Raw genomic sequence first — 27,715 nt, 5'->3', positions numbered from 1 at the left:
CCATAAGCCGGTCTGCCCAAGGGGAATTACAGATGCAGGGAGCAATTTAAGAAATACTGCAATACGTAACAGGTGTCTGGAGCAGAGCAGCGGACACCCCTTGGGGGCGAAATTTATCAAAACTGGTGTAAAGGAGAACTAGCTTAGTTGCCGATAGCAACCAATCAGATTTCACCTTTCATTTTTCAGAGCTCCTTTGGAAAATGAAAGGTGGAATCTGATTGGCTGCTAGGGCCAACTAAACCAGTTTTCCTTAACACCAGTTTTGATAAATCTCCTTTCCCAGTCAGCTTTTTACGCCGGTCTTTGATAGCTCCTGTACTGCCAGTGGATGCATCTTATTCATGACAAGGCTCAGGTCTCATCATAAATAAGGTGCCTCTCCGGCAGTCCTGGGGGCACATTTGCTAAAGTGTTTGCGCCTTTAGCAAATGTGCCCCCCAGGACTTTAGTAGTAACCTTTACTACTGATCCTTTAGTAGTAACCTTTACTACTGAAATTGCACCTATTTTAGAGGCTATTTAGATTTTTTTGACTAATTCTGAAGTTTTCTAACTTTTGCGACTTTTTTGAAACCTATTTATGTAGGTGCGCCTTTTATGCATCTGAATTTGTCAGAAATAGGGGAAGAAAATGATAAATGAGATGGGCCTGCTGGCCTGTCCTCTTCCCCCCCCCCCCCTTTTTTTAGACCTGGCGTGAGCTGGAAAAGTCGCATATTACAGTGCAAATAACCTTTGCGCCGCAATCTACGCCAGATATATGCCAGAAAACTGGCGTATATCTGATAGTAAATTACCCCCTTAGTAAATATGAACCGATCTAACTGAAAAACAACCATCAGATGTCAGACTAATAAAAATACACCTAGTCTAAATCATCAACGGCTGTGCAAATTAAAAAAAATACTTGGCAGAAGAAAGACACATCAATGAAATACACCAGTCTAATTCTAGCCTAAAAACAGGCGGGGCCAATGTCCTGGCCTCTGCCACTCCCAAGTGATGACGAGTCCGACAGCGTAAAAACACTTGTGTCAGGGGTGTTGCTAAGTTAAAGCATTAGGGGCCTGGGCCCCTGATGTTTTGTCCCAGGCCCCGGAATGTCCTGCCTGCCTGTTAGATATTTTTTTGAGAAGATGGAGAACCGCACTCTACTTGTTAGGTTCTGGTGCCGACCAAGGGCTGCAAGCAGCCAATATACACGTAGTAAAGTTGAGGCACACAGTTTTCAGTGTTGCAATTTCAAAAGGGATTTATTCATTCAAATCATATAGTAGTTTCATCTGTTTGCCCAATATATATTTTAGTAAGTATGAACACCTGTGTGAAGTTGGCACCCCATGTTCTTAAATTTCAAAAAGAAATACACCATTCGTTTGTGCTACGTTTGTGCTGGTTTGTGCCGCAAAAATGAACGTTTGTGCCGGTTCGGTTCCTTTGATATTGCGCGTTAGATTTTTATGAAGCCCCGCCCATTTTCCACCCCATGTTCTTAAATTTCAAAAAGAAATACACCTTTCGTTTGTGCTGCGTTTGTGCTGGTTTGTGCTGCAAAAATTAACGTTTGCGCCGCTTTGGTTTCCGAGATATTGCATGCTTGATTTTCTGAAACCCCGCCCATTCTCCACCCCATGTTCTTAAATTTCTAAAATAAATACACCATTCGTTTGTGCTGCATTTGTGCTGGTTTGTGCTGCAAAAATGAACGTTTGCGCCGCTTTGGTTTCCGAGATATTGTGCGCTTGATTTGCTGAAATCCCGCCTACTTTCCACCCCATGTTTTTAAATTTCAAAAAGAAATACACCATTCGTTTGTGCTGCGTTTGTGCTGGTTTGTGCCGCAAAAATGAACGTTTCTGCCGGTTCAGTTCCTGAGATATTGCGCGTTAGATTTTTATGAAGCCCCGCCCATTTTCCACCCCATGTTCTTAAATTTCAAAAAGAAATACACCGTTCGTTTGTGCTGTGTTTGTGCTGGTTTGTGCTGCAAAAATTTACGTTTGCGCAGCTTTGGTTTCCGAGATATTGCGCTTGATTTGCTGAAACCCCGCCCACTTTCCACCCCATGTTCTTAAATTTCAAAAAGAAATACACCATTCGTTTGTGCTGCGTTTGTGCTGGTTTGTGCTGCAAAAATTAACGTTTGCGCCGCTTTCGTTTCCGAGATATTGCGTGCTTGATTTGCTGAAACCCCGCCCACTTTCCACCCCATGTTTTTAAATTTCAAAAATAAATACACCATTCGTTTGTGCTGCGTTTGTGCTGGTTTGTGCTGCAAAAATGAACGTTTGCGCCACTTTGGTTTCCGAGATATTGCGCGCTTGATTTGCTGAAACCCCGCCCACTTTACACCCCATGTTTTTAAATTTCAAAAAGAAATACACCATTCGTTTGTGCTGGTTTGTGCTGCAAAAATTAACATTTGCGCCGCTTTCGTTTCCGAGATATTGCGCGCTTGATTTGCTGAAACCCCGCCCACTTTCCACCCCATGTTTTTAAATTTCAAAAATAAATACACCATTCGTTTGTGCTGCGTTTGTGCTGGTTTGTGCAGCAAAAATTAACGTTTGCGCCGCTTTGGTTTCCGAGATATTGCGTGCTTGATTTGCTGAAACCCCGCCCACTTTCCACCCCATGCTCTTAAATTTCAAAAAGCAATACATCTTTCGTTTGTGCTGCGTTTGTGCTGGTTTGCGCTGCAAAAATGAACTGTTTACGCCGCTTTGGTTTCCGAGATATTGCGTGCTTGATTTGATGAAACCCCTCCCACTTTCCACCCCATGTTTTTAACCCTGACTCTAGACCCCCCAGGTGTGCTGCAGCTTGCCCCCCTCCCGCCCCCTTTCACAACTTTTTTTGGGGCACAAGCATATTATATATTTTTTTTGCGTATGCTGACTGTGGCCGGGACTCTCAGCGTCACTGTTAGCGCATCAGTCAAGAAACCTAGTGTCAGGCATTACTGGAGTGGGGACGTCCTCTACCAGACCCCACTTTACAATTATGCAGATAATGCAGCATGTCCCCCCCCAAGGTGATCCTGCCTATGACCGCCTGTACAAAATCAGGTCGGTCATCGATCACTTTGGGGCCAAATTTGTGGAGGCCTATGTACCTGGAAGGGAAGTCGCGGTTGATGAGTCTCTCATTGCTTTCAAGGGGAGACTCATTATCCGCCAGTATGTTCCCTCTAAGCGGAAGAGGTATGGCGTGAAGCTGTACAATCTTTGTGAGAGTACCTCAGGGTGCACTTACACGTTTCGTGTGTACGAGGGGCGTGATTCCCGTATCTAACCCCCAGAAGGTTCCCCCACTCTGGGTGTTAGCGGGAAACTTGTGTGGGACCTTATGCACCCACTGCTAGATAAGGGCTATCACCTGCACGTGGATAACTTTTATACTAGTATCCCCATAGTTTTATATCCGATTGTCAGGGGCTAAAATGGGGAAGGGGAACATAAATGTAGTACTCCATGGAAGTGTGGTACTCCTTGAAGCAACCAATAATGCAGAGGCCCGGATGATCGGGTCACGTGTCACATTGAGTAGTGGTGTCCTTCCGTATCCCCCTCCTGTGACACACTCTGCACCTTTTTTGGGTCCGCCCTTCTTTCTAGTATGAGGGACCACACCTGGAAAGTGTTGGCCAGGGACGATCTGGGTGCCTCCAGTTCCCGAGGTACTCTGGCCTGCTCTTTCCCGGTCAGAAAAGATCAGGTCCTTGAGGACTGCCTCATAGAACTGGAGGAATGTCCCTGTGTTGCCAGCGCTCCGGGACAGCACAAAAGAGTTGTACAAGGCAACCTGCACCAAGCAGACCGCAACTTTTTTATACCATGCCCGGGTTTTGCGCATAGCGTTATATGGCTTGAGGACTTGATCAGAGAGATCAACTCCTCCCATATATAGATTGTAGTCGACGATGCAATCAGGCTTGAGGACCGTTGCTGCGGTACCTCGCACAGGGACAGGGGTGATGCCGTTACCGTGAATTGTGGACAGCATAAGGACATCCCTCTTGTCCTTATGCCTGACCAGCAACAGGTTTCCACTGGTAAGTGCACGGGTCGCACCCCTAGGGATAGGTACCTGGAGGGGGTGGCCAGGGAGGCCGCGTTGATTTTTCCGCACAGTCCCACAAGCGAACGTGGATCTGGCGGCAAGAGACTGGAACAAGGGGATACTAGTATAAAAGTTATCCACGCAAAAGGTGGTAACCCTTATTTAGCAGTGGGTGCATAAGGTCCCACACAAGTTTCCCGCTAACACCCAGAGTGGGGGGACATTCTGGGGGTTGAATACGGGAATCTCGCCCCTCGTACACACGAAACTTGTAAGTGCACCCTGAGGTACTCTCACAAAGTTTGTACAGCTTCACGCCATACCTCGCCCGCTTAGAGGGAACATACTGGCGGATAATGAGTCTCCCCTTGAAAGCAATGAGAGACTCATCAACCGCGACTTCCCTTCCAGGTACATAGACCTGCACAAATTTGGCCCCAAAGTGATCGATGACCGACCTGATTTTGTACAGGCGGGATCACCTTGGGGGGACATGCTGCATTATCTGCATAATTGTAAAGTGGGGTCTGGTAGAGGACATCCCCACTCCAGTAATGCCTGACACTAGGTTTCTTGACTAGGCCCATATGCAGCACGAGGCCCCAAAACGTCCTCATCTTGGCTGCACGGACCAGAGTCCAGCCACCGGGCCTAGCCAAAAAGGAGCCCGGATGTTGAGCAATGAACTGTGGGGCGTACAGGTTCGTCTGCTCCAACATCAGATTCACAAAGGGGTCACTGAAAAAAAGACTAAAGTAGTCGCATTCAGTGAAGCCCACTGTGGAAATCTGGATTCCTGGTTGGCCTACAAAATCAGGAATCACGGGCTCAAAACGCTCTGGGGTATACCAGACAAGTTCACCGGTAGGGGGCTCCGGTGGTCTTAACTGGTGGGCCGGAAAACTAGTACGAGCCCCAGAGCTTCTCGTACTAGTGTGGGCCACAGGGTCCATAGCATGGCGGTCTCCTTGCTCCACCTGGCGGCGTCTCCGCCGCCTTGGGGTCTCATCATCATTGCTAGATGATGAGGAGGGCGCGGATGACAAAAGGAAAGTGGGGTTATCCTCGTCCTCACTGGGGCTCTCGGACTCGGAGGCAAGCTGGGCATATGCCGCCTAGAACATCCGGCAGGCCATAGGGGAGTGTGTGTGTGTGATAAACTTTATTTGGTGTGCGTGTGTGTGGGGGGACGGGTGTTCGGGAACTTACCCTAAACCTTACAGACAAAAAAAAAAGACCCAAAAATTTGATTTTTTTATTTTATTCAAACTCGCTGATCAACCGTCCGAAGTTGATCAGCGGTGGGGCGTGCGATGCGCTAACAGTGACGCTAAGAGTCCCGGCCACAGTCAGCATACGCAGAAAAAAATATATAATATGCTTGTGCCCCAAAAAAAGTTGTGAAAGGGGGCGGGAGGGGGGCAAGCTGCAGCACACCTGGGGGGTCTAGAGTCAGGGTTAAAAACATGGGGTGGAAAGTGGGCGGGGTTTCATCAAATCAAGCACGCAATATCTCGGAAACCAAAGCGGTGCAAACGTTCATTTTTGCAGCACAAACCAGCACAAACGCAGCACAAACGAATGGTGTATTTATTTTTGAAATTTTAAAACATGGGGTGGAAAGTGGGCGGGGTTTCAGCAAATCAAGCGCGCAATATCTCGGAAACGAAAGCGGCACAAACGTTAATTTTTGCAGCACAAACCAGCACAAACGCAGCACAAACGAACGGTGTATTTCTTTTTGAAATTTAAGAACATGGGGTGGAAAGTGGGCGGGGTTTCAGCAAATCGAGCGCAATATCTCGGAAACCAAAGCGGCGCAAACGTTAATTTTTGCAGCACAAACGAACGGTGTATTTCTTTTTGAAATTTAAGAACATGGGGTGGAAAATGGGCGGGGCTTCATAAAAATCTAACGCGCAATATCTCAGGAACTGAACCGGCAGAAACATTCATTTTTGCGGCACAAACCAGCACAAACGCAGCACAAACGAATGGTGTATTTCTTTTTGAAATTTAAAAACATGGGGTGGAAAGTGGGCGGGGTTTCAGCAAATCAAGCGCACAATATCTCGGAAACCAAAGCGGCGCAAACGTTCATTTTTGCAGCACAAACCAGCACAAACGCAGCACAAACGAATGGTGTATTTCTTTTTGAAATTTAAGAACATGGGGTGGAAAATGGGCGGGGCTTCATAAAAATCTAACGTGCAATATCTCAGGAACCGAACCGGCACAAACGTTCATTTTTGCGGCACAAACCAGCACAAACGCAGCACAAACGAATGGTGTATTTATTTTTGAAATTTAAGAACATGGGGTGCCAACTTCACACAGGTAGTATGAACAGTATTCTTAAACCGGACGTTTCGGTCACATAGGACCTTCATCTGTGGTCAGCGCCCCATGGGCGCCTGGCATCCAGCGCCCCACATGCCTACATACCCGCCAGAACAGATAAAAATGATGTGACCACAGATGAAGGTCCTATGTGACCGAAACGTCCGGTTTAAGAATACTGTTCATACTTACTAAAATATATATTGGGCAAACGGATGAAACTACTATATGATTTGAATGAATAAATCCCTTTTGAAATTGCAATACTGAAAACTGTGTGCCTCAACTTTACTACGTGCCTGTTAGATATAACTATATTGCCATCCTCAGGACGGCAATACAATTGAATCTAATGCCCTGCAAGAGCTGAAGGACCTGTGATGACATCACAGTCCATGTGATCAGTTCTAAATGCAGTAGCTGAAAAGGACCTGCGAAGATGTCACCGACTCACCATCATGTGGCCAGTGCAGGAGAGGACGGCTCAGCAATGAAGAGAAGTCCTTGGAAGAAGCTGTGATGAGGTCTGCTACATGAGGAGAGGTAAGTGAAGGGAGAGGCAGAGCAATGCTGGGAGTTATTTAACTGGGACTGTATGTTAGGGCTGAAGGGAGGGATATTATTTACATGGGACAGTGTATTGGAGGTGGCTGGGGCAGGGTGATGTTATTTACATGGGACAATATGTTGAAGGCGGCTGTGGGAGATTGTGATGTTGTTTACATAGGACTGAATGTTGAGGGGTAATGCTATTTACATGGGACTGTATGTTGAAGGCGGCTAGGGAGGGGGTGATGTTATTTATGTGGGACTGTATATTGGAGGGGGCAGGAGACATGGTGTGATGTTATTTACATTGGACTGTATATTGGAGGGGGCTGTAGATAGAGAGCGATAATATTTACATGGGACTCTATATCGGAGGAGGGAAATAATGTTATTTACATGGGACTGTATAGTGGAGAGGCTGAGGAATTATAATTTCTGAGAACAGTAAATGGGGGAAAATTGGTCGACTTTTGAGACCCTAGCAACGCCCCTGATTTGTGCAACAAACTATCGTTGCATGGATGTTTAAAAAGTTGCAAAAAGGAGTGTTATGACAGTTTTGTTATAACAAAAACTAGTGTAGCGATTTTAGTAAGTGTCCCCTATTACATCTATCACTGAACAATTTCCATTCCGTTGTTAAAAGGGTTTTCTGCTTTCATTAAAATAAAATTAATTATATAATGAACAGTTATACACATTTCTAATAAAATTAAAAACTCTGGTTGTTGCCATTGAATGACAACCTTCATTGTTTACATAGATTTTTTTAATTAAAGGGAACCTGTCATCAACTTTATGCTGTCTATACTTACGACAGCATAAAGTAGAGACAGGCGAGTTGATTTCAGCGGTCTGTCATTTAAAAGTTAAAAATAAGTGGTTGCCGAGAACCAACATCACAATCATTGCAGACTGGAAAAGAGTCACAGCCACCTGAGAAGTGTCATGGTTATTCATGACTTCCTGCTCTCCCTGCCTACCTGCTGATGACTGACAGTCTTCTACCTAATTTTCTCCCTAGAAGAGAACTGCCAATCCTTAGCAGATAGGTGAGAGAGCAGGAGATTAGGAATAACTCTGACTCTTCTCAGGTAGATTTGTGTCACGTTACTAGTGGAATACTACTGGAATACAATGGCAGGGACAAGGCCTGAACACAAGAAGCACCAGAGTCTTGAACAGGAGGTAGCAAGATAGAAGGATGAAGCAGAGCCGTTACCAGTAGCAACGATGCAGGATTGAAGGATGAAGCAGAGCCAAGGTCAGACGAGCAATGGGTCAGGGCAGGCGGCACAGGAACGTAGTAAGGCAATCCGAGTCGGCAACAGGAGGTAGCAGGGTAAACCGCAAGGAGGAGGAACAAACCAAAGAGCAAGTTCCAAGCAAGAGGACTGCACAAGCAGGAGCTCAAACACAATACTCAAGCAATAAGTAACAGGCTTGAGAGGTTTAAATGTGAAACAGGAAGTAAGATGACACCCAGCTGAGACACAATCCACCATCTTAACTAAGGGAAAACTTGAGGGCGAGACAATCTGAACTAAACAGACATAGCAGGATGATTCCTGACATTACTCCCACCTCAACAGCGGCCTCTGGACGAGACCTGACTCGATCTTCCAGGATGTCTTTGATGAAACTGCTTGATCAGTCGGGGAGCATTAATGTTACTCACATGTTCCCAAGAATTATCTTCAGACCCATAACCCTGCCACTTAATGAGGTATTGTAGGTGGTTCCTGAAAATTCTAGAGTCCTAGATTTTCTCTACAACAAAGTGTTCTTGCCCATCTATCTCCACCGCATTGGGAGGAGGAGGGACATGTTCCCGGAAAAGGGTTGGGCACGGCAGGCTTTAATAGAGACACATGAAAAACAGGATTCATCTTCATAAATCGTGGGAGTTTGAGCCGAACAGCTACTGGACTAATTATCCTGATAATCTTATAAGGCCCAAAAAACTTCTGTCCTAGTTTTGGTCAAGGAACCTTAAGTTTCAAATCTCTGGTGAAAAGCCATACTTTATCCCCCACTTAAAAAATTGGTGCTGGTCTACGAAATTTATCTGCCGCCTTCTTGTAATTTTCTTGAGCCCTCTCTAATGTTCCTTTTAGTAGTTCTAAATTTTGCTGTAATGCAGAGATCCTTTCCTTTCCTTTGGGAGCTATTGTAAGAGAACTCAGCCACAGGAAGACAGGAAGCAGATCGACCCAATCATCTTGTAAATGGCAGATATAGCACCGAAGATACTGTTCCAGAGTCTGATTTGTGCATTCAGTTTGTCCATTAGATTGTGGGTGAAAGGTGGATAATAGATTAATATCACTCTCAAGTGCTGTGCAAAAACTACGCCCAAATTTTGATGTAAACTGCACCCCACGATCCGAGATAACCTCATCAGGAACTCCATGAAAATGAAACACATTCTGAACTACAAGGTCAGCAGTATATTTAGCAGAGGGTAGGCAGGTACATGGAGTAAAATGTGCAGCCTTGGTGAGCCGGTCAACTACTACCAAAATTGTGCTTTTTCCTTTAGAGGTAGGTAGATCTACAATAAAGTCCATGGAAATAGAACCCCAGGGACGAGAGGGGACCGCCAAAGGCTGTAATAAACTCATGGGTGAAGAACGTGGAGTCTTGCATTTAGCACAAACGTCACATGACATGACATATTTCTTTACATCCTGTTGATAATTGGGCCACCAAAAGAAATAGGATAAAAATTCCTGTGTCTTCTGCACTCCTTTGTGACCTGTGATTTTGGAATCATGGACTAATTTTAGAATTGTCAGTCTTATTGCTAGCTGCTGCCCATGGGTCCATACCTTGTTCTTAAGCACCAAATGCACATCATCAGGTGGTCGAGACAGCAAGGAGTCGGTTTCATAGGCCTCTTTTATCTCTTCAAGCAAGTCCTTATTATGGATTACTCCCACAAAATTAGACTCAGGAAGAATGGTCTTGGGCGGAATCGTAGAAGTGGAATCATTGGAAAAAATTCTAGATAAAGCATCTGCCTTGCCGTTATGGGAACCGGGCCTGTATGAGATTACAACGTTGAATTGATTGAGGAAGAGACTCCAACAAGCTTGGCGAAGGTATAGACATTTGGCAGATCTAACGAATTCCAAATTACGGTGATCAGTCAGAACTATTATTTGCTGTGAGGTTCCTTGAAGATGATGTCTCTATTCCTTAAAAGCTGCAATAATAGCTAACAGTTCTTTATTCCCCACATCATAATTCTTCTCAGCAGGGGATAAACGTTGGAGAAAAAAGCGCACGGATGCAATAAACCCTTGTCTCCCATTGTCTGAGACAGAATAGCCCCTATAGCACAGTCTGAAGCATCTACTTCCACAATGAAGGTGAGTTCTGGGTCGGGATGAACTAATACAGGGGCTGTAGTGAACTTGGACTTTAGGAGACAAAAGGATTCCTGTGCTTGGGGAGACCAGACAAAAGCATTTTATTTTCTTCGTCAACTGTGTAATAGGAGTAATTATTTCTGAGAAATTAATGAAGCGTCTATAAAAATTGGCAAAACCTATAAAACGTTGAACATCTTTTATGCTCCAGGGGGGTAGGCCAGTCCACTATTGCTTTAATTTTTAGTCCATGTGTAGACCATAAGGTGAAATTATATAGCCAATGAATTGGATCTCAGTCTGGTGAAATTCACATTTTTCAATCTTAATGCAAAGTTGATACTTTCTTAGACGTTCCAAAATGAGTCTCACATGTCTCAGATTTTCTTCCATAGAGTGAGAGAAGAACAAGATATAGTCCAAATAGATGGCTACGAACTGGTCCAGAAGATCTCTGAAGATATCATTGACGAGATGTTGAAAAGTGGCCGGGGCATTGCAAAGACCAAAAGGCATAACAAGATATACGAAATGTCCGTAACGTGACCTAAAAGCTGTTTTCCATTTATCTCCAGATCTGATACGGACCAAGTTATAGGCGCCTAGCAGGTCAACTTGGTAAAAAAATTTGCATGTCGCACTCTCTCCAAAAGCTCGGGGATTAATGGTAAAGGATAACGTTTTTTGATTGTAATTGTGTTAAAGGGAACCTGTCACCCAAAAATCGCCTATTAAGCTGTTTACAGTACCTTATAGTGCTGTATAGTCGTTTCCTGATGCACTTTTTGTTAGTTTTGCAGCATGTATGCTCAGTCAGAAATCGATGTTATATTCAGCTGCTGCCCCGTGCTTCAAGTCAGGCTTGAAGTCACGGGGGCAGCGGCCTCGGCGTCTTACATGGCCCTCTCCCCGCCCCCTGCCTCTGTGACTGACAGCCGAAATCCGATTCCGGGACCGCGCTCAACGGCCGCATGCGCAGTAAAGGGCGGCAGGAGCGCGGTCCCGGCTGCCGCGCGTACTACGCGCCGTCTTACTTTCGCCCCACTGCGCATGCGCCCGACATCCTGTATCAAACGCGCCCGCGCCCGGCATCTGGGCGCGGGCGCGTTTGATACAGGATGTCGGGCGCATGCGCAGTGCGGCGAAAGTAAGACGGCGCGTAGTACGCGCGGCAGCCGGGACCGCGCTCCTGCCGCCCTTTACTGCGCATGCGGCCGTTGAGCGCGGTCCCGGAATCGGATTTCGGCTGTCAGTCACAGAGGCAGGGGGCGGGGAGAGGGCCATGTAAGACGCCGAGGCCGCTGCCCCCGTGACTTCAAGCCTGACTTGAAGCACGGGGCAGCAGCTGAATATAACATCGATTTCTGACTGAGCATACATGCTGCAAAACTAACAAAAAGTGCATCAGGAAACGACTATACAGCACTATAAGGTACTGTAAACAGCTTAATAGGCGATTTTTGGGTGACAGGTTCCCTTTAAGTTCTCAGTAATCAATGCAAGGTCTTAGAGAACCGTCCCTCTTAACAAAGAATATGGGAGACCCCGTCGGTGAGGAAGATGGGCAGATAAACCCCTTAGCCCAATTTTCTTCTATGTAGTCTTTGAGGGCTCTTAGTTCAGGGCCTAATAAAGGGTAGATGTTTCCAAAAGGTATAGATGCACCAGGAAGAAATTCTATAGGACCATTGTAGGGTCGGTGTGGGGGAGCTTGTCCACATTTTGTTTATCGCAAACGTCCGCAAATTCCTTGTATATACAGGGTAACTCTATTATCTTATTATCTTGAGCTGGATTTTCTGAACCTTGTTCAGACTGAGCTGTCGAGAAAACATCCTCCGCTGGGAAGCTTATTTCTTTGGTTTCCCAGTTGATAACAGGGTTCTGTGCTTGCAACCAGGGTAGGCCTAGAATAACAGGGAAATGTGGAGAAGAGATCAATAGAAACTATAGGACTTCACGGTGATGGGGTGTTATAATGATTTCAAGTGGTTCCATCTCTTGATCCACTGGCCCTGAGCTCAGTGGAGATCCATTCAAGGTCTCCATTACCACATTTATTTTTTCTGAAATTTAACCTCATGCCTTTGAGCAAAAGAAAGGTCCATGAAATTGCCACTAGCCCTGGAGTCTACCATAGCAGAGGTGGATATCCACTGAGAGGAACTTAATGGGAAGGAAGCAATGGGAGTCTTTATTCTCTTTCTTAATATGATGAGCCACCGATGAAATGGAATGGATAACTGCTTTCTCAGATAATTCTGTTTCAGAAGCAATTGATTCTCCATCTGAAAAGTCAGGATCTGTAATAGTTGCCACCAACCTCCGTGGAAGGCTAGGACAGTTGATAAGGAAGTGGTCAGACTTTCCATAGTAAAAGCATAGACTTTCCCGGAGCCTGTGCTCTCTTCGATCAACGCTTTCACATCTTAGTATGGAATCTACTTGCATAGGCTCACTTCCTGATTCTTTGTAAATTTTTCCTTGGGGTTCCTTGGAAATTGAGACAGGGAAAGAGGGGGACTGCTTAGTATCATAATTCAAGGTAGCCCATCTGTCTTGTCGTCGTTCAGACAGTCAGGTATCGGTACGAATGCAATGGTTAATAAAGGCATCCAAACCTAAAGGGGCCTCTGCACGGGCAAGTTCATCTTTTAATGCGCTGCATAGTAGGCATTTTCGCTGCGTCATTCCAATTGGTGTCGACAGCCCACCTCTTAAACTTCATTGCATACTCTGTGACAGGGCGTCTGCCCTGGAGCAATGCTAGTAATGCTTCTTCAGCTGTAGCACCTCGATTGGGATCATCAAATGGCATCGATGAAGTCCTCTAAGTGATTTAACCGGGTGTCTTGAGTCTCAATCAACGGACTAGCCCAGGCAATGGCTTTATGTGTCAGCAGCATAATAATACATAGGACTCTAGATCTATCAGTAGGAAACTGAGATGAATTTGCATCAAATTATAACTTACATTGATTAAGGAACCCCCGGAATTTGTTGCGGTCTCCGCCAAATCTGAATGGTGGTAACTTGGGGTCATTGCAGGCACTGTAGCGGGTGGTACAGAAACGTGATTCTCCAAGTGGACTATCCGGTCGGATAATGTCTGCACAGTACCACGTAGCTCGTGAATCATTCGTCCATTAATCTGGATGTTGTGGGAAGTCTGTCATTCAAAGGCGTCATATTTATTTTTTAAAGTCTGCATCTCGGGGCGCATATTAGCCATTGCAGTCTGCTGCTGCTTAATGCAAACCTCTGAACTCCCAGTCCCGGCGGACTCCATTTTAGGCTTCAGTATTCTGTCACGTTACTAGTGGAATACTGCTGGAATCCGATGACAGGGACAAGGCCTGAACACAGGAAGCACCGGAGTCTTGAACAGGAGGTAGCAGGATAGAAGGATGAAGCAAAGCCAGGCAGGCAGAGCCATTACCAGTAGCAACGATGCTGGATTGAAGGATGAAGCCGAGCCGAGGTCAGACTAGCAATGGGTTAGGGCAGGCGGCACAGGAACGTAGTCAGGCAATCCGGGTCAGCAACAGGAGGCAGCAGGGTAAACCTCAAGGAGGAGGAACAAACCTGAGAGCAAGTTCCAAGCGAGAGGACTGCACAAGACTTCTATTAGGACGGAAATCAAACGGACTGCCTTTTAAAGGCTTCCATTTTGCATTCTGTCTGAGCATTCCGTTATTTTCCGTTATAACCATGTGTTAACGGAAAGCCATAACGGAATGCCTAACGCTAGTGTGACCCCACCTTTAATCAGCTAGAGATTTTGCCCATGTGCACCTAAAACCTACACAGAACGAACACTTCTCACAGATTGTGTGATTCTGTGTTATTGAATCCAGTTTAGCTATTCCCACAAAAATTAGGCCACTTTCCCACGGGCGTGTGCGCCTCGATGCCGTATTGCGGACCGCATTTATGGATCCGCAATACACGGGTGCCGTTCCGTTCATGGATGCGGACCCATTCAGTTCAATGGGTCCGCAAATCCGGAGATGCGGAATGGTGCGGAACGGAAGCACGGAACGGAACCCTAGGTGCATTTGCGGCCCGCAACACGACCACGGTGCGCACACGCCCGTGGGAAAGAGGCCTTAAGGGGATGCTCTGACTGAGCCGATTTGTTCTCCTACTCTAAGACTAGGGCTACACTGTGACAAATGTCGTACAACTACACTGCAACATGGGTCGTGCGACATTTGTGTCGCAGTAATGTCACGTGACATATTTTATAATAGTAGCCTATAGTGTCGCATTGCGACATGGTACATGCTCCGACTGCGACACGACAGTCGCACAAAAATCTATCTTGTCCGTATATCCGCATGTCCATTCCGCAAAACAATAGAACATGGGCGCGGGCGCGTTTGATACAGGATGTCGGGCGCATGCGCAGTGCGGCGAAAGTAAGACGGCGCGTAGTACGCGCGGCAGCCGGGACCGCGCTCCTGCCGCCCTTTACTGCGCATGCGGCCGTTGAGCGCGGTCCCGGAATCGGATTTCGGCTGTCAGTCACAGAGGCAGGGGGCGGGGAGAGGGCCATGTAAGACGCCGAGGCCGCTGCCCCCGTGACTTCAAGCCTGACTTGAAGCACGGGGCAGCAGCTGAATATAACATCGATTTCTGACTGAGCATACATGCTGCAAAACTAACAAAAAGTGCATCAGGAAACGACTATACAGCACTATAAGGTACTGTAAACAGCTTAATAGGCGATTTTTGGGTGACAGGTTCCCTTTAAGTTCTCAGTAATCAATGCAAGGTCTTAGAGAACCGTCCCTCTTAACAAAGAATATGGGAGACCCCGTCGGTGAGGAAGATGGGCAGATAAACCCCTTAGCCCAATTTTCTTCTATGTAGTCTTTGAGGGCTCTTAGTTCAGGGCCTAATAAAGGGTAGATGTTTCCAAAAGGTATAGATGCACCAGGAAGAAATTCTATAGGACCATTGTAGGGTCGGTGTGGGGGAGCTTGTCCACATTTTGTTTATCGCAAACGTCCGCAAATTCCTTGTATATACAGGGTAACTCTATTATCTTATTATCTTGAGCTGGATTTTCTGAACCTTGTTCAGACTGAGCTGTCGAGAAAACATCCTCCGCTGGGAAGCTTATTTCTTTGGTTTCCCAGTTGATAACAGGGTTCTGTGCTTGCAACCAGGGTAGGCCTAGAATAACAGGGAAATGTGGAGAAGAGATCAATAGAAACTATAGGACTTCACGGTGATGGGGTGTTATAATGATTTCAAGTGGTTCCATCTCTTGATCCACTGGCCCTGAGCTCAGTGGAGATCCATTCAAGGTCTCCATTACCACATTTATTTTTTCTGAAATTTAACCTCATGCCTTTGAGCAAAAGAAAGGTCCATGAAATTGCCACTAGCCCTGGAGTCTACCATAGCAGAGGTGGATATCCACTGAGAGGAACTTAATGGGAAGGAAGCAATGGGAGTCTTTATTCTCTTTCTTAATATGATGAGCCACCGATGAAATGGAATGGATAACTGCTTTCTCAGATAATTCTGTTTCAGAAGCAATTGATTCTCCATCTGAAAAGTCAGGATCTGTAATAGTTGCCACCAACCTCCGTGGAAGGCTAGGACAGTTGATAAGGAAGTGGTCAGACTTTCCATAGTAAAAGCATAGACTTTCCCGGAGCCTGTGCTCTCTTCGATCAACGCTTTCACATCTTAGTATGGAATCTACTTGCATAGGCTCACTTCCTGATTCTTTGTAAATTTTTCCTTGGGGTTCCTTGGAAATTGAGACAGGGAAAGAGGGGGACTGCTTAGTATCATAATTCAAGGTAGCCCATCTGTCTTGTCGTCGTTCAGACAGTCAGGTATCGGTACGAATGCAATGGTTAATAAAGGCATCCAAACCTAAAGGGGCCTCTGCACGGGCAAGTTCATCTTTTAATGCGCTGCATAGTAGGCATTTTCGCTGCGTCATTCCAATTGGTGTCGACAGCCCACCTCTTAAACTTCATTGCATACTCTGTGACAGGGCGTCTGCCCTGGAGCAATGCTAGTAATGCTTCTTCAGCTGTAGCACCTCGATTGGGATCATCAAATGGCATCGATGAAGTCCTCTAAGTGATTTAACCGGGTGTCTTGAGTCTCAATCAACGGACTAGCCCAGGCAATGGCTTTATGTGTCAGCAGCATAATAATACATAGGACTCTAGATCTATCAGTAGGAAACTGAGATGAATTTGCATCAAATTATAACTTACATTGATTAAGGAACCCCCGGAATTTGTTGCGGTCTCCGCCAAATCTGAATGGTGGTAACTTGGGGTCATTGCAGGCACTGTAGCGGGTGGTACAGAAACGTGATTCTCCAAGTGGACTATCCGGTCGGATAATGTCTGCACAGTACCACGTAGCTCGTGAATCATTCGTCCATTAATCTGGATGTTGTGGGAAGTCTGTCATTCAAAGGCGTCATATTTATTTTTTAAAGTCTGCATCTCGGGGCGCATATTAGCCATTGCAGTCTGCTGCTGCTTAATGCAAACCTCTGAACTCCCAGTCCCGGCGGACTCCATTTTAGGCTTCAGTATTCTGTCACGTTACTAGTGGAATACTGCTGGAATCCGATGACAGGGACAAGGCCTGAACACAGGAAGCACCGGAGTCTTGAACAGGAGGTAGCAGGATAGAAGGATGAAGCAAAGCCAGGCAGGCAGAGCCATTACCAGTAGCAACGATGCTGGATTGAAGGATGAAGCCGAGCCGAGGTCAGACTAGCAATGGGTTAGGGCAGGCGGCACAGGAACGTAGTCAGGCAATCCGGGTCAGCAACAGGAGGCAGCAGGGTAAACCTCAAGGAGGAGGAACAAACCTGAGAGCAAGTTCCAAGCGAGAGGACTGCACAAGACTTCTATTAGGACGGAAATCAAACGGACTGCCTTTTAAAGGCTTCCATTTTGCATTCTGTCTGAGCATTCCGTTATTTTCCGTTATAACCATGTGTTAACGGAAAGCCATAACGGAATGCCTAACGCTAGTGTGACCCCACCTTTAATCAGCTAGAGATTTTGCCCATGTGCACCTAAAACCTACACAGAACGAACACTTCTCACAGATTGTGTGATTCTGTGTTATTGAATCCAGTTTAGCTATTCCCACAAAAATTAGGCCACTTTCCCACGGGCGTGTGCGCCTCGATGCCGTATTGCGGACCGCATTTATGGATCCGCAATACACGGGTGCCGTTCCGTTCATGGATGCGGACCCATTCAGTTCAATGGGTCCGCAAATCCGGAGATGCGGAATGGTGCGGAACGGAAGCACGGAACGGAACCCTAGGTGCATTTGCGGCCCGCAACACGACCACGGTGCGCACACGCCCGTGGGAAAGAGGCCTTAAGGGGATGCTCTGACTGAGCCGATTTGTTCTCCTACTCTAAGACTAGGGCTACACTGTGACAAATGTCGTACAACTACACTGCAACATGGGTCGTGCGACATTTGTGTCGCAGTAATGTCACGTGACATATTTTATAATAGTAGCCTATAGTGTCGCATTGCGACATGGTACATGCTCCGACTGCGACACGACAGTCGCACAAAAATCTATCTTGTCCGTATATCCGCATGTCCATTCCGCAAAACAATAGAACATGCCCTATTTTGTCCATTTTGCGGACAAGTATAGGATATTTCTGCAGGAGCCAAAAATAAATGGTGGCATGCCCTCGGGCGGAATCTATGTTTTGCGGATCCGTGATTTGCGGACCACAAAACACTTAGGGTCGTGTGCATGAGCCCTAGGTGAGATCAGACCTAGATTATGGCATATTTACTATCTGCGACTTCAAATTTTGCAGAAAAGTTGCATCCTACACCAGGCAGCCCCTGAGTGCGATTAGACAACATAGTGGATTAGCCTGTCAGTATTTTGCATAATATTTATAAAGAGTCGCACAGCAGGTGAGGTGTTGAACTAGGCGATGCATCTTTGTATTCGTTAGGGCGCAGGTAAATGGTGTGCAATTAGACTACTCATAACTACTCACGAATTAGGTGCAAAAGTGCAACAAAATAGTTGCAGATTAGATAAAAAGTCGCAGCCATATGCATAGTCCCCACCGCCCCTTTACACAATTACTCAGTATGTTTGTGAAAAATCGCATATCTACCCGTCGATGCGACCATTTTAATAAAATGATCCCAGGCCCCCATACATCACTGACAAACAAAACTATGCCACCATTGAATAGATGTATAGCAACCAATCAGATTCACCCTTACATTTTTAGAGGTCCTTTGGAAAATGGTAGACTGGTAGAAAAAGGTAGAATCTGATTGGTTGCTATGGGTAACTAAGCCAGTTTTCATTTACACAAGTTTGATAAATCTCCCCCATAGAAATGAGTCCAAATTTGAGACTAATTCTGGTGGAAAAAAGGCGCAAATACATAAAATAGTCTAAGGGCCCATTCAGACGTCCGTAGTGCAGTTGCTGCTATTTTTTTCCGGAGCCGCGGACCGGAAGTTCGGGGCCGCGGACCGGAAATTCGGATGTGGGCAACACACTGTGTGCTGTCCGCATCTTTTCCGGCCCCATTGAAAATAAAAGGGTCTGAACCCGTTCCACATAACTGCGGAACAGATCCAAACCCATTCCACGGACGTCTGAATAGACCCTAAAACATACACACCAACCAAATCATGCCCCCTAATACAAAAAAGACTGAAAAAAGGCAGGAAAAATGCAACTAAGAAATAAAGACTGCCCAAAACACTCAAAATTAGACCTAAAGGCACAAACAATGATGATAATTGACACCTATTGTGTGGCTTTTAATAAATTTGCCACTGATTATAGCATAGCAGACTCCTGAAAAGCTGACTTTAAAAAGTCCACTCAAAAGTCTCCCCCAGTGACCAGATGTAGATTCTACAAAACTTTGCACACTCAGGTGGAAATTTTAAAGGGGTATTCCAGTTATGTAAAGTTTTCCCCTATCCTAGGGGATAACTATTGGGTCCCAGTGGTAGGATCCCCAACAACCTAATACCATAACCTGTGGTGATCTCCCCAAAATGAACAGTTGAGTGACCGTTCAGGCATGCACATGACGGCTCCATTCATTTCTACTCCCATAGAAGTAAGTGGAGAGGCTGTGCGCATGCCCTTCTGGGCACTCTGTTCATTTAAGGGGGCTGCACAGGGTATGGAATCCCCATTCTCGTGATCAGTCGGGGTCTCAGTGGTAGGAACCCCACCAATCTAATAGTTATCCCTTGTCCTGTGGATAGGGGATAACTTTACATAAGCAGAATACCCCTTTAAAGGAGTGAGACATAATTCTGCACACTTCACATGGGCAGCCTAAAGGCTGTATTACACTGCCCGATTTTTCGGCAGATACTCGCTAACGAGCGTTCGCATGATTATCTTGCAGTGTAATAATGCCACTAATTGCCTGATGAACGAGCAAACTCTTACAAATCACAGTTTGCTGGCGGCAGATCGTGCTGTTTAGTTTCGACCTGCCAATGGCAAACCACTAGACAGTATGGGGACAAGCGATGGTATAACGATTGCTTCTCCTGATGCTGCGGAGAAGATTGCTGCATGTAATAGCAGTGGTCTCCTCCACTAGCTAGCAGGCGACTGCCGGGAAGGAACGCTTTCCTCCTGTCAATGGCTTGCTCAATCACCCTGTGTATACAAGCTTTAAACTTCTGGGCTATAAAATATGATACTATTTGGCTCACCACCTAGTGTCAGTGCTGACAAAAACAGCTGTGTACAATGATTGTATTGTATTCTGATATTATGTCATTGCCCCTTCTCAGGCACTGCTTATCTCCTAATCTCACGAGCCTGGATGTGAACCCTGTATGGAGGACACTGATCCCTTCCCTTACAAGCTCATAGCCAATACCACATCACAGCATCTTCCACCTGCTGCTCAAGATATTCCTGTTACAGAGGTGAGCAAAGTCTGCCCAATGTAATCTGTGATTTAATGAATCAGTCGATAAAGGATATAAAAGAAGGAAACGTCAGCAGAGTCCGTCTCCAGATAGTGCCCCCACCCTTTGCAGATAGATTGGTCGGTTCACATCATCACTGTAAGATATTTACTTTACCCCGTTGAACATTCAATACAAGTTGTAAAGCTTGTTGAATGGAAGCAGCTTATGTGCCTTTTACCTGTTTCTTGCCCGGTGTTTGGGCAGAAAGTGAACAGGCATCTGTAGTGTTCCTAAAGTCTACCTCCATGTCATTGTACTGAATTTATACAGTGTAAATGTTTTGCATGTACTGATCTTGTGTTACATCTTACACCGCAGCACTGTTTGTGACTGGTATATGACATGAAGTGACTAAAGATTAAATAAAGAAAGTATGTGTAAAATCCTTAAAATATCTAAGCAGGTTTGAACTGAAACTGAACTGAGTTTCTCTTAGAGAATAAAAGGAGCAGAATATTCACCCGTACCTTTAAATCATCACCGTAGAATTGGACCATGGAGACATCGGCCACCAACAAAATTTCCACAAAACGTTCTTCAGACACAAACCTCCTGTGTCGGTGGTGCTCAACTGTAACATCTTGCGAGGAAAAATCACTTCTCCAGTTGTTGGCAGATACCTGCAAGATGCTCTGTTGCCTCTCTGCATCTACCCTCTTCTGTTCTTCTGCTGGGCTGTCTTTTACTCTTCTAATGCCCTGTTGTCTCTGTTTAGAAGTAATAACATCTTCTTTGTGGCCATCAGTTTTCCTGCCCACTCTATGAGCTTTTATTACAAGGTGTTGACCAAGTGTCTCGTTACCTGTCCATTCCTTTATGGGCTGGATAACGAACCTTTTGCTGCCTTTTAGGAAAGCCCCCTGAATACCTTTACATACACTGAAGGCAGCTAATGGTTCCTGGCTGGAGTAGAAGCAGTTCCTAATGCTGGATGTCCTTTCATCCTCAACATTGCCTCTGCCTAAGTGTCTGATGAGAAGACCTGGGGCAAGGAACTCATCATCTGGAGAAAGATGGAATGACATTTGCTCACCTACAGCAGAGAACCTCAAGGTGACCTTTCCATCATGACCAGGAATGAGCACTGGGGTTGTCACTTCTCCATGGGGCAATGAATGGCTGCCAAGAAACCATAGGACCAAAATCAGCCTAGATCCCCGGAGACACAAGGTAACCATAGCGGGAATGTATCAGTCTGACAGGTGTCAATGACTCCAAGAGGGACAGCAAGATGGATAACTGTGATAAGTATATGAAACTATGCGGATTGTGCAATAAATAACTAAGCATGTAAGCAGCAGCGTCTCCAGGAGTGAGAATATGCCAGAGTTTCCCTAAAACTTCTGCATACGTTAATCATTTACAAATGAAACCTTCTAGCACCCCATGCAGAATATATGACTGCAGCGTTAGGATTACAAGCTGAAGGTAATGTAATAAAAGGTGACATGTGGCTCCAATTGTGGGAAATAGCGGGTGGACGTCATCCAGACAGATCCATTTCAAGCTGGACTGAAGAGATATGAGGGGTTCTTATCCGTAGTGCACCCCCAAAAAGCAGCGGTCTCATAGAAGCGAGGGGCAGAGTTGTGTGTTCAGAGGGAATCTCCTTGTCCTGTATCTGCTATTCCACCCCTTGTCTCCTTTCCTTCTATTCCCAGAAATAGTTGGAGCACCAGAGCTGCTGGGGAGAGATCCCGGTATATATACACACACTGAGCTCCCTCCACCCCCCAAGAGGTTTATTTTTGATCTTTAGCTCCTCTGTCCCTCCCTCCTCTCCTCCTTGTCATACAGGAGAAGGAGGGGAGACATGGAGGCAAAAAAGAGAGGATCATTGAGCCACTTAACTCTTTCCTTGACACGTCAGGTTCCCATAAGATGAGTGTGTGCCCGGTGTATCTTTGGATCAGGTGTTGGCGTAAGATCCTAGTGTCCAAGTTATGCACTTCTCATCAGCAAAGGGTTAATCAGGGACAGTGAACCGAAGGCAAGGTCTGCGTCCCAACATGTGTATCCTCCAGTCTCAGTGATCAGCACAGTCTGTTTCCTGCGGAGAGGCTTTTCGTGACATATGAAGGGTTAATGTCTGCATGACAGAGCTGCAGTTCATTTGCAGGGAATCAATGAGTTGCACATTTGTCTATAACAACTAATGTAACTTTTATTCCAGGGACTGAAGTAAGGCGTCGGCCAAAGTCGCCTCGATTATGTAGGAATGACGATGGATAATTAACTGTTATTTTTCCAGATCGTGAGTGAATAATTGAGAAGTCATGAGTCTTGGGTTCTTGATGCTGGGTGGCACCAACGCTGGCAGCTCTGTTATACTGAGGCTAGTCAATCATTTATCTTCTAGCACTGATGCCCTGGAGTACAGTAAATCTAAAGTAAAGGTGCACACTGCCAAAGGATCCAGGTTCCTTGCTCGGCCATCAGTAACAGGGGCTGTACCTGGGAGTTCTGCATTGGAGATAAGATAGGACATCATTTCCAGCTCCAAGGACAACTAAAGCCTGTATTACACAGGCCGACTGAGAAAGCGATTGGCAGGAAGGAAACGTTCCCTCCCGTCAATCGCCTGCTAACTAGTGGAGGAGCCATTGCTCGTCCCCGTGGTGTCTAGTGGTTTGCTGGTGGAAGATCGTTATTAGACAGCACAATCTGCATGCTTAAAATCAGAATTGTCCGATGAATTATCGTTCATCGGGCAATCGGAGGCAGTATTTACACTGCAAGATGATCACTATTTGTGATTCAAAATCAGGATTGGTATAATGGACCGATTTGCACCTGTTCTGTGTTTTGGACCCGCACCTGGGTTTTGGCTGACAACCAATGATCATTGATCAACCCTGACTATATAAAGTGTCCTTACCCATCATCCCGCCAGGACTGTACCAATACTTAGGTAGCAATCACAACTTTCTATTTAATCCCTGATCTTCCATCCCAAGTCTCTGAGGTGAACCTTTGAACCTTATGGGCCATCAATTTGGTACTGCATCTGTGACAGGTGCAGTTTATTTCTTAGCAGTCAATTATTACGGACTCTTGTGACACAGACTTAATTAACCTGTTATAATTTCTTCATACTGTTCTATTGCATGATGATAAGTCGCAGTTAAATGCCACGTAGCACTGAGGGTGTGGACACACTGGGTCATTGAACTGATTTGACTTAGGGCATCAACTAAGGGTGCCCTCACACATTGCAGAATTTTCCACAACAAAATCCACAACATAAAGACATCTCCTATGCTAACTTATGGGGATAAAAGGTGTCAATACCTGCGTTCTATTCCACTGTGGAATAATAATTCAGTGGAAAAAAACACAAATAATGTTTTGTTGGGGATTTCCTGTAGCAGAATGCCTCCATTCATTTCAATGGAGATGTAACCTGAAATATACCTCACAAACTAATACCCATCCTATTCTGCTGCAGAAAAACCCAGAGCATAATCCACAACAAAATATGAAGCTCTGTAAGATCCGCACCTGTGTATTTTGTTGCGGAAAATTTTGCAATGTGCAAAGGCACCCATAATGTTCCCTTGGTTGTCAGCCTGTCATCACTATACAGAGATATGGCTGCTACCTCTTGGAGTAGTCTTGTTCAGTGACAGCTGAGCAATTTGGGTCAAGAGACACCAATGTGTGCCACCAAGCAGACAGGCAAAAGCATGGTCAGTGGGACAAGTCAACGTCAGGACAGGCAGTGCAGTATGGTAGTCAGTCAATGGGTCAGGGCAGGCGTTACAGGGTAAATCAAATAATCAGGCAGAGGTCAAGCATGGTATGTCAGAACAATAATATAGTTCATCTTCGCAGGAGTCAAAAAGCTAGGAACCTATAGCTCAGGCACCTTTCCATAGAGGAAGATGCAATTTAAACTCCACAGATAGCTGCAATTGGATGGGGACAGATTAGCCTGTGTGCTGGTCCTTTAAGAGCATATGCACGCACCCAAATGGAAAGAGCAGCAGGAAAAAGGTGGGCATGACCTGAACAAGCACACAGCAAAGAGCGGTGGGGAGTGTGAGTATTCTGTTAGCTGTGTCCGCTGCGAGATGTCAGCTGGCATGGGCCCCCAGTATCACAGTAGCCTCCCTTATGCCTTCTCTACTTTGGTCCAGACTGAAGATGGAATTTTCTGACAATAGCAGGTACACTGATGTTCCCAGCAGACTCCCAAAATCTACCCTCAGGACCAAATCCCCTAGATAAAGTTTTCTTCCTAATCTTCTTGACATCCAGAATGCTCTTTAACCTCATACTTATCTTTAGAATGAACTTAAGTGGAAACAGAGACTGAAAACCTGGAGAATCAGTTGAGTACCAATGGTTTCAGAAAGAATGGGGAACGATTACATGGATGGAATTGGGAATACAAAGAGAAGGTAGAAGGAGTAATTTGTAGCAGACAGGATTAATTTGTTTTCAGGATTTCAAAAGAACCCAAGAATCGAGGAATGTACTTTTAGAAAGGTACCCTCAAGCAAATGATTCTGGAGGATAGCCCCAGGACAGACGTGCAGTGATAACTTGTGTCTCCAGTGTGCAGATCTCTTCATGCAGTCACCTGGATCAGGGAAAATGTAATCAGATCTAGAGGAAGTCCTTGAGGATAGAACTGAAAGCTGGAACCTAAAACAGGAAGTAAAAACCACAGATGTGTTTTTGTTTATAATGTAGAATAAGAGATTTCGACCCAGGGAAGTAAAGGTACCCAGTTGATGGTGAGCAGAAATGAAATGGCGCAGATTATTCTCCACCTGTCCATTGGAATATGATACTCAGGCAAGAAATCCAACTTGATATTTAACAGTCTACAAACAGACCTCCAGAATCTGGATGTGAACTGAACTCCCCAATCAGAAACAATGTTCTGAGGCAAATCAAGCAGTTGGAAAATGTGCTTGATGAATAGGTTGGCAAGATGAACAGCAGTAGAAAGACCAGAAAAAAAAAGACATCTCAGGAAAAAATAGGGCACCAATAGTGTCAGGAAATTAAAGGGAACCTGTCACTGGGATTTTGGGTACAGAGCTGAGGACATGGGTTACTAGATGGCCGCTAGCACATCTGCAATACCCAGTCCCCATAGCTCTGTGTGCTTTTATTGTGTAAAAAAAACTATTTTATACATATGCAAATTAACATAAAAGAGTCATATCTTACTTGTGTGACCAGAGAAGAGTCATATTTTCAAGCTCTGACTCATCTCAGGTTAATTTACATATGTATCAAATCGTTGTTTTTTTTACACAATAAAAGTACACAGAGCTATGGGGACTGGGTATTGCGGATGTGCTAGCGGCCATCTAGCAACCCAGCTCCTCAGCTCTATACCCAAAATCCAGGTGACAGGTTCCCTTTAAGTTCAACATCTTGCAAACTCCTGGGTGCCCAGCCAGTTAAGACTTATGTCCCCAAGCAAGGATGTGCTTCTTGTTGGCCGTAAGAACAAATATTTTTCATGAGGGAATGTCCTCAACCAAGACAGGAGCAATATATATAATTCGGGTTGGAGCAATGATGTGTTGAAGCTCAGCAACCTGGTCTGTTAGGTCAAAGAAACACAAGAGGGTATCAAGCAGAGAACAAAACTGAAGCCATCAAAGAATAGAGACGAGAATTAGGTTAAATTAGGTCAAATTCTTGCAGTTGATAAAGATAACCACCAGGTGACAGACACCCTCCAGTAGAAAAGTGTTTCCACTCCTCTAGAGCTACTGTAATTTGATGTTGAGAAGCTTGCAATTGCCCATTGAATAGTTCCTCTCAGTGGAAGAGAACGCCTTAGACAAGAAACAACATGTCTAAGTCTTGCCACTGGAGTTCTGTTGGGTTAGCACTGCTCCAGCTCCTACTGAACATGCATCCACCTCTGAGAACTGCCTGGTAATGTCAGGATGATGCAAAATGGAGATAGAGGAGAAGGTTCTTAATACAGCTTCCACTTGAGATGTCCAATGCATGGTACTCATCTTTTTTTCTGGTTAGGGGAAGAGAGGTGCAGTGAGCGTGGAGACATGTGGTATAAACTGCCTATAATAATTAACAAAGACCAAAGATCGCGGGATCGTTCTCAGACCCTGAGGAACTGCCAGACTAGCTACAAACAGCTTTTCAGGGTGCATGTGTACACAATGGGGAGAAATTACTCTCCATAAAAGGAAGGGACAATTTCTCAAAGAGGCACTTCTCCATTTTTTGTCCTCACAACAGCAGATCAGGTTATAGGCAGAATGGAGATTCAATCTAGTGAAGATCATTGCCCTGTGGATCCTGTCAGTTTAGAAATCAATGCCAGAGGATATTTGCTTTTATAGTGATCTTTTTTAGACTACGATAGTCTATAAAAAAGGCAAAGAGAACCATAATTTTTCTTAAGAAAGAAGCCGATTCCAGCAGAGGTGGATTTGCAGATGAATCCTCTCTCCAGGTTCTTCTTAAGGGCCCTTTACACGGCAGCAGATCATGCTGTTTACTGGCAGCAGATCATGCTGTGTAAACATAGTCTGCTGCCCCCAAACAACGAGTCAGCATGGTGAAGAGCGATGCATTATCCCCCATACTGTGGAGGAGATCGCTGCATGCAAAATGAGAAATGGATGTTACCACAGGACAGAACCACTGGAATTGTCAGTTTTGGAAAGCGGTCATCTTCACCCAGGGTCGTCTCTCCTAGCTATCCTAAGTGCTGGATTCTCCTGACTTAAAGAGGCATTTTCTCATATAATGAGCCCTACCACTATAACAGCTTGTTGCTGTGTCTACACTAATGTGCCTGCTCAGACAGCTTGACTGGTTCCAACTGCATGAGTTCCTCCTGTGAGGCAGATGAGGAGGAGAGGAGGGGCTTCTGGAATAAAGGTACCAGGCATGGAGTTCTTTTCTCTCTAGTAGACTATCCGAGGCATTCTCTGAAGTTTAGATCTATGGAGGTAACCGAAGTAAATAACCTGTTCAGAGTGGCTGGTAAGTCTCTGCCTGCAAAGTCATCTTTCAGTCGACCTGCCATGCCCTCTCAGAAAGTTACCTTGATACCTGGGCCTTGTTGTTCCACAACTCTGAGGGCAGTGTGTGGAACTGCGTGGCATACCAGCCAAGATACCCTGGTGGAGGATTAGCAAAGATGATGAAGGTTAGTCATCAGGCAATCCTGATGTTCTAAGAGAGGTGTGGCCCAAGCTAAAGTTTTACTGGATAGAAGGTACACTATGAAGGCCACATTGGCACAGTTTAAAATATATTGTAAACTAATTCAGGAACCCATGTTAATTCTTGGGGTCTCCTTTATAACAGTGGCAGTTTACATCCAGTTCTGTCGGAATAAGAGGCAGATTGTGGCTGAGGCTTGTCATGGAATC

General features: G+C 45.4%; 1 protein-coding gene across 1 annotated transcript in view; it reads right to left on the bottom strand.

Annotated features, from left to right (window-relative positions):
* ADAMTS8 (ADAM metallopeptidase with thrombospondin type 1 motif 8) overlaps positions 1-22,038 on the bottom strand; it is a 49,843-nt gene extending 27,805 nt beyond the window's left edge. Inside the window, exon 1 of the mRNA XM_044281733.1 lies at positions 20,804-22,038. Coding sequence (XP_044137668.1) covers positions 20,804-21,514 — 711 coding nt within the window. The 5' untranslated portion in view covers positions 21,515-22,038. The remainder of the gene's footprint in view (positions 1-20,803) is intronic.
* Between the last annotated feature and the right edge of the window lie 5,677 nt (positions 22,039-27,715).

The sequence above is a fragment of the Bufo gargarizans genome, chromosome 2, assembly GCF_014858855.1.
Source record: "Bufo gargarizans isolate SCDJY-AF-19 chromosome 2, ASM1485885v1, whole genome shotgun sequence".
Lineage (NCBI taxonomy): Eukaryota > Metazoa > Chordata > Amphibia > Anura > Bufonidae > Bufo > Bufo gargarizans.
This window is presented reverse-complemented; position numbering and strand designations above follow the sequence as displayed.